Below are 20,034 nucleotides of genomic sequence, written 5' to 3'. Positions count from 1 at the left end.
CCATCTCTATCATTGCTCATCTGTTGCGGGAGATTTGTCGATACATCTGCGGCCCTGGTCCATTCATGTAGTGAAGAAGGTTTTGGATCAATTTTGAAAAATTACAACTGAAAATAGCAATGGTGTTTGTTGGATGGAATAACGATTCACCAACACAGGGAAATCTGAGGGATTTAAACAAGATTTCTACAAACAAGTCAAACATCACTGTTGTAATTTCACCTGCACATAAAGAGAACACTTATAATGTATTTAACACCCACACAACAAGCATGTCCTTGTATTATTTTATTTACACACACACACACACACACACACACACACACACACACACACACACACACACACACACACACACACACACACACACACACACACACACACACACACACACACACTCGAAGGAAAACTAAATGGTAGGTTGAATACCTTGCATCTCGATATCATGGAGGGAAAGTATGTTGTACGTATCATCCATTCCTCCAAGAAGATTTGACATAAGAAGCTAAAACTTTCAGGGATTAATGAGATTACCCTGAAGCTGTGCCTGTGCAAGTTTCGTTTGATTCCATCAAAAAAAACTTTTCACCCATCCTGGCATCTTTTTTATTGGAGGGTGAGGTGGGATAAAATTGGAATTATCCGAGCTATATAATGACAATGTATTACATATGCACATAAGCAGTACACATGTTTTTGCTTCATAATATACGTAACCCGAGTTATTTTAATTTTCAAGAGTGATTGAGGCGGCAGTCTGTTGCCTATACATCACCCAAATAAAGCGATGTCTCAGAAGAATGTGTCACACGCTTGGAACAAGATCATCTCCAGGGTGGGAACTCTGCTAGTCCCTACAATAGTGGAATGAAGAGAAATTTGATTTCTCTTTATCAAAAAGTGATACAAAAATCAGTGAAGCAAAACAATGTTTGTGAAAAATAAACTTAGAACAGCAGTCAGACGATGCCTTAAAGAACTGGAGATAAATAATAGATTGAAAGGGCAGAGTTAGATGGAACATCATAAGTAATAAATAAATAAATAAATAAATAAATAAAAAGCCAAGAGGGTTGGGAGGGGTGAAACTCTGGACAAGATCAACATGGGTTATTGGATCAATTTGTGTGTTCTGCTGTGACAGGAAACGGATGATGCAGAGGAGATACCAAAGGGTGAGAAGTGGTGCAAGACAAAGACACCACAAACATCTATGCAGTAAGAAAGGAGATGATGATGATGATGATGATGATGATGATGATGATGATGATGATGATGATGATGATGACTCCAACATATCAAGGATGCAATGTGGAATGCAGGAGTCACACTCCATTGCACTGCATAGTGATGTTTTGTAATGCACCAGAAGTTGATGGATAACAAAGAAAAATTTTTCCTGGCTGAGAATGCCCAATCAGAACGTGGCTTCGGAGATTAATTTGGAGAAAGGCTCATGGAAGAGATAGAAAAACGAATGGATCAGAAAGCAACAGTAAAAAAGGAACAGTAGAGAGAGGAGGGAAACACCAACAACAGGATTGAAGGATAAAATGGAGAGAGACAGACAAATAATGGGTGTGGAGAGGCATGAGGGATAGAGGAGGAATGAGGGCTCGAAGAAGAATGAGTGGGAGGGGAGGATGCACGGGGTGGTCAAGATGAATACCATAGCAAACTCTCAGGAAGGAAAAACTGGAAATTTGGGAGGAGGTGGGCTTTGGGGGAATTAACGGGAGTAGAACAGATCATGGTTTTGATGGGGGATTGGATAAGTGGCACAGGAAATTGGAGAATTACACCAAAGCAATAATAAAAAATAAAAAAGGAACGGCCACCATTAAATTTATGATGACAACCTGTCAAGCTGAAGATGCCACAAAAACACCGGAAGGCATCTAATGATAGTCTTTTGTCATATATATATATATATATATATATATATATATATATATATATATATATATATATATATATATATATATATATATATTTTTTAATATCATTGACACCTCCCACACTCTTCCAGCCAAAGAAGCTGCATAAAGCAACCCAAGAAGGCCTACAGAAGGTAAGCACTTTGCTGTTTCGACCCTTCCCAGAGTTCCTCCACAACTATCATGACGTTCACACATAGAACACATGTGAGAATCCCAATGCTACATACCCCCACAGCTACCAGACCGGTTTCATTGCTTATTGGCGAATCATCAGTGATAGCGCAGACAGCAATGCGTACCAGCTTCTTCGGCTGGAGGAGTGTGAGAGATGTCAATTATTTATATAATCCGAGCCACCTGGGTTTAGTTGATGAGGTGAGAGCTGATTGGCTATTCCCTCCATTCACAGGTGAGTGATGTGGGGGGGGGGGGTCTTTATAGATATATTGACTGCTTTTGATGTTTGCATGTTGTACCTGCTTGAGAGCCTCATTGGTATGCATTGCTATCTGCGCTATCACTGAAGATTCGCCAATAAGCGAAGAAACTGGTCCGGTAGCTGAGGGGGTATGTTGCATTGGGATTGTGGACGTCATGATAGTTGTGGAGGAACTCTGGAAAGGGTTCGAAATAGCAAAGCGCTTACCTTGTGTAGGCCTTCTTGGGTTGCTTTATGCAGCTTCTTCGGCGAGAGGAGTGTGGGAGGTGTCAATTATTTATATAATCCTAGCCACCTGGGTTGAGTTGATTGGGTGAGAGCTGATTGGATATTCCTTCCATTCACAGGGAAGAGATGTGGGTGGGTCTATATATATATATATATATATATATATATATATATATATATATATATATATATATATATATATATATATATATATATATATATATATATATATATATATATATATATATATATATATATATATATATTTGCGGTTCTGCAAAACTGCATGCCTCTAAGGCAAATAGCACCCAACATACAGTAATCCCCAAGCAGTAATTTCATTCGTCTTCGTGCAGTTAGTCCACCCCTTATGTCTCGTGGGTTAACGGGACGAAGTGTGTTGCGTGGGTCTCATAACTATCTCTAATTCATATTCTGATTCCTCTCCTAACTGTCCTTTTAGCCATAGTACATAACAAGCATGCAAGCACACAGACCATTCAATAGGCAATTGATAACAAGCACACCACGCATCCCATGGCTGAGATCCACCACACCATTCCACTACACACGATACCACTCACGCAACGCGCACCATTATTTCGTTCAAATCTGCGTGCCAATTCTCAACCGGCATCTCACTCACGAAACCTCACCACTTTGACCACAAATGCTTCTGCACACGGGAAAAATATTCCCACACTCCCTCGTTCCTCTGCATCGCAACAATTCGCCACTCTAATTTGAGGAACACCGCACGACTCGGATTGTCCTCGGCACCGTGCGATGCTTGACCACGCAACACACGTTAATAGCTCGACCACATCTCACCAGGGACGTCCCGGGTGAGCATCCGGAATTGATACAACCCACATCCAGTCGCCAGACCATGGCAAGACCAGGGGAAATGAGGAGGGTCGCGAGAAGGGCGATCCGGGAGATTGGTTCGGGGCCCGGGTGTGCATTTTGGCTCATGAGGGGGCCGTGGGTGGTGGGGAAAGTCCGTTGCTATTCGACATTCAGACCGCACTCGGAGCACGTTCAGGGTGCCGTCTCAGGGAGCATGCCCATGTTGAATCAGGAGCTCCAACCCATGCCAAAGTGGGTGGGAAACTGAGACGGTTTCCGATCCCAGAGTCTGGCAGGGAGTGGCTCGGGCCGCTGTGGCCCAATAGAGGAGCAGGATTCAGGCCACAGCATATTAGTTTCCGGTCATCACCCCACCTTTCGCCCAGGGCCTATAAAAGGAGTATCGCGGAAGTGTTGGAGTCTCTCTTGGCTGGCTCTTTTCTCGCCTCTTCACCTCTCCGTTTCACCCCATCTCGCTATTGGTGTGCGATTGCCAGAACGCGCGACTTCTTCTTCTTTGAGAGCCTGATCGGGGGCGACTGCTGAGACTCCCTGCCAAGCTGTTGACATTCCGCCACCATCGTGCAGCCAGACGGACCAGTGCGGAGCGCAGGTTGCCACGAGTCTCTGCAAAGTAATTAACCAGGATATAACGCGCCATATCACGAGGTGGGAATGCTCAGGCGGAGCGGCCCACGGAGGTACATGCGACACATACAGACCTTTACACAGCTAGGTTAGGGATATTTCTCTTCATGCATCGATTATTTTTTTTATTCTTATCTCTCCCCCTCTCTCTCCCCCTCTCTCTCCCCCTCTCTGTCCCCCTCTCTGTCCCCCTCTCTGTCTCTCTGTCTCTCTGTCTCTCTGTCTCTATCTCTCCACTCATCTATCCCATCTTTGGACGCACAAAAGAACATCATTACTGATTCGCAATCCGATGACACAGCACCCCCACATTGCACAACACCACACCTCTCACACAACCAGTGTTCCTCCCACCTACCTCTCCCTAAGCGTTCTGGGTTGCGTTGGTCTTCCGACTGCACCAGGTATTGAGAGGACTTTTACCCTCACCAGCTTTCTCTCTGGGCTATATGTAATCTTCCTCGGGTTTGTGTGTGTGTATGTGTATGTGTACAGTATGTGTGTGTGTGTGTGTGTGCGTGCGTGCGTGCGTGCGTGCGTGCGTGTGTGTGTGTGTGTGCATGTGTGTGTGTGGTGTGTGTGCAATGGCGCCTGTCTGAGCATAAATTAAGAATGTAGAAGATACAACGGGATAACTCTGCTCTGTGTCTGCTTTTATAAGATTGCTCATCTTTTGCCACACCCCACAAATTCCTTGCTATCCCCTGCTATACATAAAATAAAACCACATTCAATGTGCCACATACTTTTCCTCGCTTCATTGTAAAGATGTGTATATATATATATATATATATATATATATATATATATATATATATATATATATATATATATATATATATATATATATATATATATATATATATATATTGTTGCGAATTCGCGCCCGCCGGCGTGTGATCGGGCTCGTGACTCGAATCGCGGCACGTCGCCCATCGGACGGCCAATTCTTTCGTGACCCTCTCGGACTAAGGCCGGGAGCTAGTCACGGGTGGGCCTTTCGGCCTCACCATGATCGTGCCAATCGGCCACCCGTGTGGGATAGGGTTGTTCGCCAAACTCGACCTACCTAAGTACCCACGCGGATGGTAAACCGGGCGATCGCACCTCGCCGCAGGTCGACTTCAGACACGGGCCGCTTAAGCGGTCCGTTCCGTGCTATTGGGATAACAGAGCGGTGTTATCGTCGGCCTCGACGGTTCCGATTAATTATCGGGCGTATTAAGCCCACGACGAACCCGTTACGTGAAGCAAGATGGAGATTCAACAAAGGGAAGGACGCAGCGAAACGGGGAACAAGTTCACACAAGCACTTTATTCACACAGACACAGAGCACACATATTATATACAGCCAAACAGAATCAGAAATGCACATATATCAATTTAAAACAACAACAACAATGCAGAGCTACAACCGAATACGCGAACACACGGCAACACTTAAAACAATACTACTTGACGGACGGCACCACCCACAGACATTAACACAAAAAGCAAAGGAAAAGGAAAAAGAAGTCGCGACTTCCCTTTTCGTGGCCGGTGAGCCCCTCTCCCACGACAGTCAGCGTGGTCGCGCCTGGCCCCGACCTCTCTCATGGCCGGCGAACCCTCTCCGGCACTCCTCGTCCGGATGCGCAGGTCCACCTCACAACCGGCGCTGCCGCGTCTCACGTCCGTGCCTTCGTGACAGGCCGCTCGCCAAGCCACGGGTGCAGGACTCTTCCCCCGACAAGACGAGCAGACAGGAAGCCTCGAAGAAGCAACTCAACCCGAACCAACTCGACCAACTCTCGACCAACAACTCGACCAACTCTCGACCAACCACCCCTTAAGGTCCGTCCTGTCCGCCTTTTGTAGCGCGGGGCTCCGCCCTTCGCTCCGCCCCGTTTTCGGCCCTGCCTCCCTTCGAGCTTCTTGGAGAAGCCTCTCGAAGGGGGGCGTGACCTCTCGCTCTCCCTCCACCCCACGCCGTGCGGGGGCCGGGGGAGTCAGTCTTGGCTCAGAGCCAGGGAATTATTCCCCCAAAAAGAGGCCCCCACCTTTTCTCACCTTTGACCCCCGGCTCGGATCGCACTTCCCCCACACCAAGCGCGGAGAATTTTGACAGGAGAAACAGGCGGGAAAACCCCCGAGCATCGTTGTTGGTTTTTGTTTGTTCCCGGAGATCGCAACCGCACAGGGCATACTGAATGGCGAGTGGCGAAGATGTGGTAGCGTAGATGGTGGAGGTGGCGTGGTTGTAGTGTGGTTGGCGCTGTGGTGGGGATGGCGTGGTTGTTGAGATGCTGTTTGTTTGAAATAAAAGATAGAACAGAAAAAAATGGCTGACTCAAAGCGTCGCAGCCCGGATGGATCACATAAATTCCCTCTATACAACGGGTTTGGGCTAACTACACATGTACTTACAGAGATATCTCACCTACGGGACCTGAATGGTGGTTTGCGAATTTCCACAGCCGTAACAATATGTTGCATAGAAATGTTCCCAGTTCATTTTCGTGTTTTCCTCCATTGGTCCAACATGGCCCACACCCTCGTTTGGCCAGGACGTTATCCCCCAACGATCAGTTTCCAAGCCGGTATGTGCTTGGCAATCCCGCTCGGCTGCATCTGATCTGGTAAGGTGATCCGCTTTGAGCAAGTGTGTACTGAGGGTATGTCCCCCTGAAATTAGATAACGTGACTTTGAGGTAAACAGGATTTATTAGATGGAGGACCCTTCGTCACGTGGTCGAGTTATTGGCGTTCACGGTCGATTAGCGACCCGCCGCGTTACGAAGTTATTCGTGTGTGACGGCCTGCGATTCCGGAGTCTGGTGGGAACCCGAGGTAGTTCACCCCTCGTGGTCTTCGTCCCCAACAATATATATATATATATATATATATATATATATATATATATATATATATATATATATATATATATATATATATATATATATATATATATATATATATATATATATATATATATATATATATATATATATAAAGACCACAAGGGGAAAAACCAGAGATGTCAGGATAAGTCAATTTTGAAGAAACTGAAAAACAAATTTTCAAGACTTTGGTGGACTGTTTAATAACTGTCATATAGATTTCTTTTCCAGTAAAAGGAAGAGTAATCATTGGCCGATCAAATTAAGCATGTCGCATTTGCCAAGCTTCTGTGTTATTTAATTTAAGAGCAAAGAACGAATCAATGTTGCAAACTGACATCACTGGTTATTCCCTTGTTTAATAATTGCCATGCAATTTTAACCCAGGATGTGTAGCAAATTCATGCTTGTTTGTTATTACCATACATTACATGACTTTGGTGATCACAGATTATTTTTTTCAACATTAAAACGGTCATTGTTTTTTTTGTTTGATTGGTGTTCAACGCCATACTCAAGGGTATTTCGCTTATAAGACGACGGATTCTCCATTTCTTACTCCGTGCTACTTAATATTGTGACGTCCACGGGACTTGAACAGTCCCGCCAACGTAGAATGAGCCGAAACGATGGAGGCGGTTTATTTATTTATAACCCAAACATGGCGGTTCTAATCGCTCTACCGCAAACGGGACGAGGAAGGTGGCACGAGTCACTTTTCACTGAGTTGATGATGTTTATTCGTTTTTACTATTAACCAGAAATAACAAGACTCGGCAAGAAGAGGGATCCGGGGCGATTCGACGGGATGGTGTGGGATCGGGCGTGGGGAAAAAACACAGACAATTCCAATGAATATAGAGATCTCAAACCTTCTAAGGCGCCAAGCACGCGCGCGCGCGCGCACACACACACACACACACACACACACACACACACACACACACACACACACACACACACACACACACACACACACACACACACACACACACACACACACACACACACACACACACACACAAAAAACGTAGCTATTTCTGGTGGTCAGGCTGGACCGTGATGTGGACGCAACTGTCCCTGGATCAGCGTCGGACGAGCTGGCCTTGCTCTTGTCAGGGGGGGGGGGGCAGGAGAAACCGTGGTGCTGTCGACCTCCAGGTCCTGGCCCAAGTCCGCTCACAGCCGCCAGGGAACCAGTTCTGGTGCCAAGTTGCGAGCAGGAGAGGGAGGCAGGTCCGCCCGCCGTTCGACCCCGTACTCCGAGTCAGCAGAACCCCAGAGCCACCCAAGGTGAGGCACGAGGCTCAGCAAGGCTCCAAGACACGATGAAGAACACGATCGAATCAGCACAACAAGAAGGATGCTCTCCGCGCAACAGCCTCCACACCAAAAAAAAAACACGATCTTTTTGTCCAGATCTTCTTCCTCTTCCTTTTCGACCCCGAACAAAACCTTTTTATCCTCCTGTCCTCGTCACTTCCAATCGAGCCGTTGATTGGCCCACCGCCGTCGCCTTCTGCCAATCGTGATCACGGGGCGGAGCCATCCACTGCACTGTCCTGTGACGTCACGGCCAGTCTCCGGAGAATACCAAAAGGGGTTTACGCAGACACACTTACCCTATCCCGTGTCCCTATCTAATTACGTGACAATTATCATTTCCCCCCCCTTGAAGAAATGAACATTTACTAGACAACTTATCACCACTGAATTGCTACTTATTACATCGAGATCCTGGTAAACTCGAACAGCATGGCATACCAAATTAAACATCCTAATTACCCTTTGAATGCATACCCCCCCCTCAAACGTAACACTGCCCCCTCCTCTGGTACCGCAGCTCCTGCAAGGTATATCACAGGTGCTATCGTACCAGCCTTAACACTTACTGACTCACACCTAATTAACCTAATGAAATAAAGTAGGAGGGGCAATGGGCAGCGAGTCGCAGCTAACTTACCTATCCTGCTTAATGTACTACCCCCTTATGGCCTTATCCTCGCCTAAACAATCATTCGTTTTTTTTTTTTTCATTTTATCACATGAGAGCACTGAGCGAAGTTGCACTCCATCTTCTGGATCATCGCTCTTGCCCAGCACTCTTCCAGTGATCTGGGGAGGGGAAACAAAAGGTTCCACAAAAACACAACACTTATACTTTACATTCCTACTCTAAGCCTTAACGACACTATTCACAGGATATTTACACTTGACCGCCTCCCCCAGTGGATGCTAATAGACCCAGCGTTACCTGGGGAGCCAATTTTCAAATTTGCTTGCCCCAAAATTATGCGGACATCATGCCCTTGCTGCACCTGTCAAGTTGTGCAGGATCGAGTGGGACTCACACATCTTCACAACACTCACACCATGGTCATCATCACATTTCTAGGTCATGGTCCTCATTTTAATCATGCAGGCTGAATCCCGTCGTGGCCGTGGGGTGGGTTACCACAAGATGATGGGGGCATCTCAGGTGCAACCATGCCCACAGGTAAGCTTTAGTCCAACCCGGACATTTCTCCGCCCCGCTCCCTTTGATTCCCTCCCCCTGGTAGCCATCAGCTCTAATCCCGTAAAACACTCTGGAAGGGGTCTCACTGGCTCCTCTGGCCTTCCTGGGTCGCCAAGGTCCTACCCGCCTTGGTCGCCCAACCAGACCCTCTCCCAGCTGCCTCCAGACACTGTCACCATTAGCCACCAGGTGGTGAATCTCCTTGAAGGGGGTCGCAATTCACGCTCACCGTGAGTTTCAGCAATCCCTGTGGACAAGCACATCATCCCCACCCACAAAACCCACATGACTCCCCCACCCCATCGGCCTTACATGTGACATCTGCATTTCTAACACTTCACCGACCATGACCTTCCCTGTTACCACACCATGCCCAATAAAAAAACAATGTGTGCACCATACATTTCACTTCTTCACTTAAAACAACTCACACAGCACTTCTCACCCGATCCACGCACCAGCCATTGGACAGCCACTCATGCCCGCTTTGTTTCCAATTACCCACTGTCCCGATTGTCACTCTAAAACCCAGCAGAACTCACAAACCCATGCCAATTTTCCCACAATTCATTTTTTTCCACCAAAGGAGGGCACTTCGCCACAATCTCAGCAGCCGAGCATGGCCGTATATGCTCAGCCCAATCTAGTCTCCCCGACCCCCGACAGTGATCTCCGGAGCTGACCTATGAAAGGGCATCTCTAATAGACCTGGCGGTTCAGCAGGAGGATTCACCCTCTCCGAGTCTAAAAGTCTATTGGAGGGTCCCTCCATCGCCGGGTACCGGCAATATCGTTGCATGTGTCCTCTTCGCCCGCACCGGAAACAACTCCCCATAAAAGGCCCCCGTGAGTATCGGTGAAATGTCTCTTCCGGTTCCGGACCCCCTCGGCCATAATCGAATTGCTCTATTGGCTGGGCTGGACCCCGCCGCTTTGGCGCACTAACTACCGGATTACCCTTAATCAAACTTGACAGTTTCTGGCAAATTTCCTGAAACATTTGGGTAATGCCAATTTCTCCCAGCCCCCCTCCTTGATCCTGAATCTCCGCCTGTCGGACCGTCACCGATGGCCTCTCGGGCACCCGACCCGGCCGCCTCCACGAGGCCAGCCTGGCTGCGCACTCAGCCGCTCGGTGAACGGTGGGTGGATCCTGTAGCTCCACTAGCGCTCGGACCTCAGGGTCCGGAAGAGCAGCTAAAAATTTCTCTAGTGCCAGTCTGTCCCATGCCTCCACTGTAAGGTCCCAATACGCGATCCTGACTGATTGGTAAATGTCCTGTGCCAGCTCCTGCACTGTCTCACCCAGCTTTAATCTGCGGTGCTGGAGTTGGGCCCGCACCAGATCACAGTTTGCCACGAACCCAAACCGACGGCTCAACGCCTCGCAAATGTGGGAGCTGGTCAACATCCCCTCCGCGATCACGTTTAACACGTCTGCGGCTGGTCCCCGCAACGTTGCCACCAAATTCCCTGCACGTTCCCGCTCATTCCACCCGTTTAGTCGGGAAATGCACTCAAATTGCGTCAGAGAAGCTTCAACGCTCCCTGACCCGTCAAAATTTACCAGGGGGATCACTTTTCCGGTGGCCCGCTTCTCAGTTTCTCCCTTGTCCGAATCCAGCCCAGGGATCAAACACCCTTGTGGCTGCGTATCCAATTTCGGAGCCCACTGTAGCCAAAGATGTTTTGTGGTGAGGGTCTCATGGGTCAATTTTGCCTCCTGTTCCAAACGTTGAATGGACCGATTCACCTCTTCCCGCAGGATCTTCTGGGCCCGCACAACCTCCTCCAAGGCTCCGTCGCGAGTTTGTAGCTGCTCCTCAACAACCCGGACACTCTACTTACAAAAGACGGCTCTACCAGGCCTTTATCCAAGACTTCATCTTGGCTCATAATTTTATCTTGTTCGTCCAAACGAGCCTCCAATCCTTTTACCTCCTCCGCCAAATTCATCCCTTGCTTCCTCAGCTCTCCCCACTCTTCAACTTGCAGCTGCATACGAGCATCCACACAGGCACGATGACGTTCCAGGCTTTCATCCACTTTATCAACCCGAATGTTCGTTGCATCAATTTTATCTACCAATTTTTTTCGTATATTTTTCCCCCTCCAATGTAATTTCTACCTTTGTTTCCTCCAATCTATCCTCGAATTTGCTTTGTATTTCTCCCAATTTAACATCCACACACTCCTGCATCTCAGTTTTCATTTTCTCCATCTTTTCCCCCAATTCATCCCTCATTAAATCAATCCGTGCACCCAACTGTACCCCCATTACCCCCAATTGATCTGTCATTTCTGCCCTCTGTGTCACGAATTGATTTTCCATTTGTGCCGTCATTTCTGCCCTCTGTGTCACGAATTGATTTGCCATTTGTACCGTCATGTCACCTATTAAACGTTCCAACATTGTCTGGATCGTCATCGCAAGGGTTTCCGGCGCTGCCGGCCCCGTTACGGGCAATGAAGCACGGTCCCCGCTCGGAATGGGGGAGGTTCCAACCCTACCCCCGTCTCTCCCCTCTTCCCCCGACTCGCTGCCAGACACGTGGCCTTCCTCCTCAAACATCTGCACATCCGCCATGGTGCAGAAGTCCCGTTTGCCGCCAATTAATTTGAATTTGAAAAATCCCGCCAAAATTTTCCCGCGCTCGCGCGCTTTCCTGTAGTAATTTTATATTCCAATTCGTGCGAGATTTTAATCCTGGTATATAATTTAGAGGGGTTCAAACATCCAACACCCTGACACCAATGTGACGTCCACGGGACTTGAACAGTCCTGCCAACGTAGAATGAGCCGAAACGATGGAGGCGGTTTATTTATTTATAACCCAAACATGGCGGTTCTAATCGCTCTACCGCAAACGGGACGAGTAAGGTGGCACGAGTCACTTTTCACTGAGTTGATGATGTTTATTCGTTTTTACTATTAACCAGAAATAACAAGACTCGGCAAGAAGAGGGATCCGGGGCGATTCGACGGGATGGTGTGGGATCGGGAGTGGGGAAAAACACAGACAATTCCAATGAATATAGAGATCTCAAACCTTCTAATGCGCCAAGCACACACACACACACACACACACACACACACACACACACACACACACACACACACACACACACACACACACACACACACACACACACACACACACACACACACACACACACACACACACACACACACACACACACACACACACACAAAACGTAGCTATTTCTGGTGGTCAGGCTGGACCGTGATGTGGACGCAACTGTCCCTGGATCAGCGTCGGATGAGCTGGCCTTGCTCTTGTCAGGGGGGGGGGGGGGCAGGAGAAACCGTGGTGCTGTCGACCTCCTGGTCCTGGCCCAAGTCCACTCACAGCCGCCAGGGAACCAGTTCTGGCGCCAAGTTGCGAGCAGGAGAGGGAGGCAGGTCCGCCCGCCGTTCGACCCTGTACTCCGAGTCAGCAGAACCCCAGAGCCACCCAAGGTGAGGCACGAGGCTCAGCAAGGCTCCAAGACACGATGAAGAACACGATCGAATCAGCACAACAACAAGGATGCTCTCCGCGCAACAGCCTCCACACCAAAAAAAACATGATCTTTTTGTCCAGATCTTCTTCCTCTTCCTTTTCGACCCCGAACAAAACCTTTTTATCCTCCTGTCCTCGTCACTTCCAATCGAGCCGTTGATTGGCCTACCGCCGTCGCCTTCTGCCAATCGTGATCACGGGGCGGAGCCATCCACTGCACTGTCCTGTGACGTCACGGCCAGTCTCCGGAGAATACCAAAAGGGGTTTACGCAGACACACTTACCCTATCCCGTGTCCCTATCTAATTACGTGACAATTATCATTTCCCCCCCCTTGAAGAAATGAACATTTACTAGACAACTTATCACCACTGAATTGCTACTTATTACATCGAGATCCTGGTAAACTCGAACAGCATGGCATACCTAATTAAACATCCTAATTACCCTTTGAATGCATACCCCCCCCCCCTCAAACGTAACAATATGATGGAAAACCAGGAGGAAACCAAGGATAAACCACCCCGTGATAGCCGAAGTCACCTCATGTGACTCCCTCATATACCTAAGCAGGTTGATTGGGCGGTGGCTACATCGAATGAGGATGGGTACTCAGACACGCTAACCATTAAGCCATGGCGTGGGTCCCATAAAAGTCACAATAAAGGTTTGACCAGGCTTGAACCATGATATGCACTAGCTACGGAGCCCATGATATAACCAAATAGGCCATTGTAGTGCTCAGAGTTTCTGCTGTGATAGTTTTACAAACTTTTATAACTTAGTTTCTCAACTCTGAATATTATGATGGAACAGTTAACATGAATGACACAGAAAACCAATCTTATCTGAGTGAAAACTTTAATTTTAATACTTTGCAGAACACAAAACCTGTGATCAAAAATAATCGATCCATGATATAACCAAATAGGCTATTGTAGTGCTCAGAGTTTATGCTGTGAAAGTTTTACAACCTTTCATTTTTTTAGTTTCTCAACTCTGAATATTATGGTGGAACAGTTAACATGAATGAAAGGGAGATAACCAGGAGTAAAGTACTGACAACTCTGGGTTTCTACTTGTTCAGCTTTGACAACACTTGTTTTTTCATTGCACGGCTAAACTTCATACCATATAAATTATGTGACACCCCTGGTTATTTGTTAAAGTAATATTGTGAGAGGAAACCTTATGTTGCCAACTATTGGCAGGTGCAATAACCCTGAAATTTATAAAAAGTGACATCACCGGTTTTCCCCTTGTGGTCTTCATATGTATGTATATATATATATGTATGTATATATATATATATATATATATATATATATATATATATATATATATATATATATATATATATATATATATATATATATATATATATATATATATATATATATATATATATATATATATATATATATATATATAGTGCTCCCTCACCTATCGCGGTTAATGCGTTCCAGACCCACCCGCGATAGGTGAAAATCCACGAAGTAGAAACCACATATTAATTTAATTATTTAAATATATTTAAACACATTTTGAACGTATTTTAAACCATTATACAGCATCCACACACTCTTATTAACCTTCCCCACACACATTTAATCAGTTATTTAAAAAAAAAAAAATTAAAAATTTTCATTGGAAATGCGACTTCATGGGGCTGCAAAGCCTAAGACCAAAAATAATTTTTAAAATACTATATTGTACTATAAAATATAAAAAACCTATTATGGGTGCTGACCTATGAAGAGATGACAATGATGATGATAGCTGGGCAGTACTGATGACGATGAAGAGATGTCGATCTTATATTCTTCTCATCCTTCTTAATATAACGTACCGTAGATTCATTGAGGCCAAAGTGGCGGCCTGCAGCCACGTACGTTCTCCCTTCCTTAAGCATGTCGAGAAGTTTCACCTTTTCAACGATGGTTAGAGTCTTCCTTGAGCGCTTGGATTCAGGTTCAGAAGAATTAGAAGCCTTAGAAGACTTAGAAAATGCAGGACGCTTGGGTGGCATTGCAGGGATTGAAATAAAGTTCAAACTTTAACATAAAACACAAAGCACAGCACCGCAGAGAAACACTACACGCAGCGAGATGTGAAGCCGAAATGGACGAGACGAGATGCGGGATGCTTCTACACGGGACAATAGCGCCACAAATGCTGCTGTCACTGAGCCATACAGCGTCCGGGATACAAACAACTATGCTCTGATTGGCCGCCTCCCAACCATCAGCCAATAGCGTGCCGAGTACTTTCTCACCTGGGCAGAAGCAGCCGCAGTTGTACTCCGTTTTCCATACGGTAGTCTCTCTGTTTTTAGTACAAGCCCTCTACGCCACTACGTAGTTTTATTTAAATTTTGATTTAATATTCTTTTAATAATGTACATATATATTTTTTTACTTTAATTTGTTTTTTACTATTTTATCATGTTATTTTTAGTATATTTTACTTAAAAATAATTAATATAATAAATTTTAATTTTAAATAATTAAAATAAAACCACACGATGTAGTGAAGCCGCGAAAAGTGAACCGCGATATAGCGAGGGAGCACTGTATATTGTTACAGCTGTGGAAATTCGCAGAACAGCATATAGGTCCTTAGTTCAGTTATTCCGGTAAGTCTGTGTTCAGATAAATTTCCCCACCGTTGTCTAATGGGATTTATTCGTGTACCCGGGCTGTGAATCTTCAGTTAGCCATTTTTCTTTTACTATCGTTATTTTGGACCAACCGCTTCACAACCACCACCTCCACCACCAACATCGCTCTCATCAACCGCTTCACAACAACCACCGCCACCACCAACACTTTCTCCACCACCGCCTTCACCACAAGCGCCCAACCACACCACCCTCACGACCACCACAAAACGCCAGCCACACGACCATTACAACGACCACCGTAACCACCACCACGTTGCCACCTCAGCACGGTTGCGAGAAGCCTGGGATTCGTCAGGAGAGAACGGACGACGGCCTCACCCCTCCCCCTCCCCCCCCCCCAACGAAAAACACGTGCGGAAGAGACGAGGGGAGAAAGAAAAAGAATGGAAAAGGCCCCGATTCGGCGAGGGAAACACGCTGTTTCTGGAAGCTTCGCGCGCGTGCTGGAAGGGAGGGGGGCGAAAGGGGGGGGCGAGGCGCCGTGGTTATAAAAGAGCGCGCTGAACGCGCGGTCGAGGTCTGTCTGGAGGCCTGCAGGTCTGGAGGTCTGCAGGTCGTGGTCCCAGTCAGAAGAGTCGTCTTGGTTGTCGTCGCTCTTGGTGCCGTTGTCCGAGTGGTCCGCGTGATCGTAGTAGTCGGTGAGGTGGTGTCAGGATCGTGTGCGCTGAGGGGATTAGAGGTGGCTCTCTGGTTCGCTGGGTTGTCGAGTCAGAAGAGACGCCAGCAGTGAAGGCTGGGTCTGGAGAACGGAGCCCAAGACTCCACCACACGGTCACGTTTACTTCATTTTTTGGGGGGGTGTTGGTGTATGTGTGTTCGTGGCGCCAGTCCATTAAGTAAAACCCGTTTAAGTGACTGTGCATGTACATAATAATTATAGAGATCGGCTGTAGGCTTTTGTTTGCTCCTACTCTCCTTCTCCCCTTCCGCCATTGCATCATCCCCATCAATTGCTTGTACATTGCATTGCTTACGTGCTTATGTGTGAAATAAATGTGCTTGTTTAAATGTAACCCGTTCGTTGCATCCTTTCCCTTGATTGAACTGCCATATTGCCCTCGGAATATAGTTGGTTTTTAAATAGCCGGTAAAGTGATCGGGTCCAACGGGCTCGCGATAACACCCCCGCTTGGTTATCCCAAAATGGAGCGAGCTGCATTAAGCGGCTCGTGTCTTGCGACCCCATTGAGGTACAGTCTCTCGGTAGTCTGCCTGCACGAATAATTAGGTATATCGACAATTTGGCGATTGACCCTGTCGGGCGCGGGTGGAATATTGACTCGGCTGTGGTGTGCTTAAAAACACACCCGTGGCTGGTTTCCGGCGTTGATCCGCAAAGCCGCGACTGGATTGTCCGTTCGGTGGGCGAGACGGCCGCCATTGGCTAAACGCGGTCATTCGCACTCCGGCAGGCAGAGATCCACAACAATATATATATATATATATATATATATATATATATATATATATATATATATATATAAATATATATGCAATGTGCATATAATGAGAAGTACTTTGACAGGTATTTACAAATATTGATCTTGATTCATGAACACCACACATTGTTGATAGCTCAATAAGATGTGTCAGTACAAGGCACTCCACAGATGCTCAATAGAACCTGCAGTAGAGAAGTATGATGGGGGGCTAACGACTCCTCCAAGAAGGTGTACAAACAAAATGGAAAAAACAAGTGAACAAGGGGAAACAGAAAAACCAGACGTACCAGCATAGAAAGCTGCAAGCAGATAAAGGAAGCATGGTGAATGAGGGTTCAGAAAACGTCATGGGTAAGAATGGGGAACAACACAATATGTTAACGAGTTGTTATCTTGAAAGACTAGAAGGAAGAAGAGGAATCGGTGAACTCAAAGAACTTATTGCAAATAAAAGGGGGATGAAGAGTGAAGGCGAGTGAAAAGCTTGGACTTAACGATGGCAGTGGATTGTAGATCGAGGTGAAAAACTTGCCGGATGGCTCCGGCTCCATAAGCTGGACAAGACTCCTTCCTCTCCTCTTGCTCGATTTGAGTGGGTGTAAGGTAATAAGAAGTGATTTACTATCGGGAAGCTGATAATCAGGATGTGCTGTTTTATTAGAGGCAAGACAAGCATTGGTTTGCCTGCATTGTGTAAGCAGCAGACCCTAATTTGGGATTCTCAGTGGTAAATGCTCATATTCACAGCATCAGATGAAGCAGCAGGAAGGGGTGAAAGTTGGGTGCGTATGACCAAGCTATCTTGTCGGTACTCTTTCACCCAAAGATAAACCATCACATGGCATTTTGAAAGCGGGACATTGCATCAGCGAGTGTGCCGTCCTTCAGAGGGATGTTAAGCCAGGCGTCTCGTCGGTCGGTGAACATTTCCCAATGGATGCTAAAGATCCCAGAGTACTTTTCGAAAAGAGTAGGTCATTGTTTGTTGCTGGCAGCCTGCATGACCAAATTCCAACTTCCTGCCCTAACCAACAGCACCCTGAAACAGAGTGGCGAACTGTTCAGGTGTTGTGGGCATGATACTGTGCTCTGTATTGAGTGTGGGATGACAACAAATATACGTATTTGGAGAACAAAAAGGTCTTCAAAGCATTGCAGTGAACACCTCAGTGGAACAATCCCTTAGATGGAGGAATGGGAGTGAAGTTGTCCGAAGCCAAAGTGTAGTTGAAGTACCAAGAGCCTGAAGTTCCACAGAGTGTACAATCCAAATGGTCGATCGCAGATACAGTTACATTTTTGTGGTGGTGCTGCCTGAAGAACATGAGACTCGCCCAACAAATATTTCTGGTGGTCGCCCAGTTTCTCATCTCCAGACCAGGAAAAGAACCTCGGGTGAAAAGTACCATGGAAGATGTTAGATCAAGGCATAGAAACAGGAATACCTCTGAGGGATGAGGTGTTCCATAGTGCAGCACCCTACTGCTTGAATTGCACCAGAATGGCTATTTTTAGTTGGACTTTCTTAGGACAGAGCTCAGGGGGAGGCCAGTACAGACTCTTTCTCTCACCCATTAAAGGTAGTACACTTCCTCAGTGATAAAAAGGAAGTGGAGATGTGCTTGAACCTTTCTACTTTAACCAAGTACCATTACTAACTGAACAGGAGATAGAATTACTGTGCAGGACAAATGATTTGAGATTACTGGCTGATGGCTTCAGCTTGGCAAGCACAATAAAACCACAGAATGAAAGGAAATTGAATTTCAGGGAAATGAAGGGGAAAGGTAGTGCTTGGGTGGTGGGGAGTAAAGGGTAATTAAATTGGATGCTTGTTGTGCCTTTGTACATCCATGTCTACATACTTGTGTCTATCCAAGAAGACACTGACGTCTATTCCTCATGGCCAATAGGAAAGATAAAATACATAGACGAAAAAAAATGTGGGCAAAAAAAACAGCCAATGATGAAGAGTTTGATCGGAACAAAAGGAGAATGAGGGAGATGGATGGCGACAGAGGTTGGTGGGTAATTTACTAAAAGCTTCCACCATCCCTCCCCTTCGGTTAAACATTCCATTTGTGAGAGGAGTGAGAGTGGTGTGGATGCTGCAGGGTGGAGGGTAAGAAGAGAAGCAAAAATAAATGAAACAAGAGCAAGAATTGTTTTGCAATACATGTCCCCTACCAATGTGATATTTTCCAAGTCCAAAAAGGGCAAAACTGAAAAATTCATTAAACACCCTGAAACTCATGCTTATTCTGCAACTTATCAAAATAAATCCATGTACCAAGCTTCAGCTGGATATGTTAAAGGGTATGTGGGGAAAAAAAGTTTGAAAAACCAAAGGTGGGACAGACGGACAGAGGGACAGACAGCAAACCTATAGTCCCCTCCAGTGAAACCAGTAGGGGACTAATAAAGATGGGAGAAATGGAGCAAATATGATGGAACCAGAGATAGATAGATGGATGGATATGTTGAGCACCTGAGTGCAGATCTTTGGCAGCCTGAGAGCAAGTTCAGCTGTGGCTCTCAATACTGACTGGAGCCAGGATAATCTTCCTTTTTCAACCTCCTGGAGAGACAGAACAAACAGAGAGAGATGAAGTTGTTTTTTTTTAAAGCATTGATATTCATAAGCAGATGGTAAAGATGATGGCAATGACAGCACATCAAACATATGGTAAAGGAAACATTTACAAGGGATGGAAAGGTGTGTTGATGAGAAAGATGATTTCTGATAAAATACATCTCAGAGAAAACAAGAGCGAGAATTGCTTCGCAATACATGCCCCCTACCGATGTGATATTTTCCAAGTCCAAAAATGGCATAACTGTGAAAAAATTATGAAACGCCCTGAAATGCGAACTTGTTCTGTG

The 20,034-nt window shown here is 46.2% G+C and overlaps 1 protein-coding gene across 5 annotated transcripts in view; it reads right to left on the bottom strand.

Moving 5' to 3' along the window:
• PARG (poly(ADP-ribose) glycohydrolase) overlaps positions 1-20,034 on the bottom strand; it is a 183,125-nt gene that overhangs the window by 86,510 nt on the left and 76,581 nt on the right. For all 5 annotated transcript variants that reach the window (XM_085849416.1, XM_085849420.1, XM_085849417.1 and 2 more), the window contains one exon: positions 19,640-19,729. In XM_085849416.1, the coding sequence (XP_085705542.1) occupies positions 19,640-19,729 (90 nt within the window). The remainder of the gene's footprint in view (positions 1-19,639; positions 19,730-20,034) is intronic.

This window comes from Eptatretus burgeri, chromosome 12 (assembly GCF_056783735.1).
Source record: "Eptatretus burgeri isolate ZD-2024b chromosome 12, Ebu_testis_v1, whole genome shotgun sequence".
Taxonomy (NCBI): Eukaryota; Metazoa; Chordata; class Myxini; order Myxiniformes; family Myxinidae; genus Eptatretus; species Eptatretus burgeri.
This window is presented reverse-complemented; position numbering and strand designations above follow the sequence as displayed.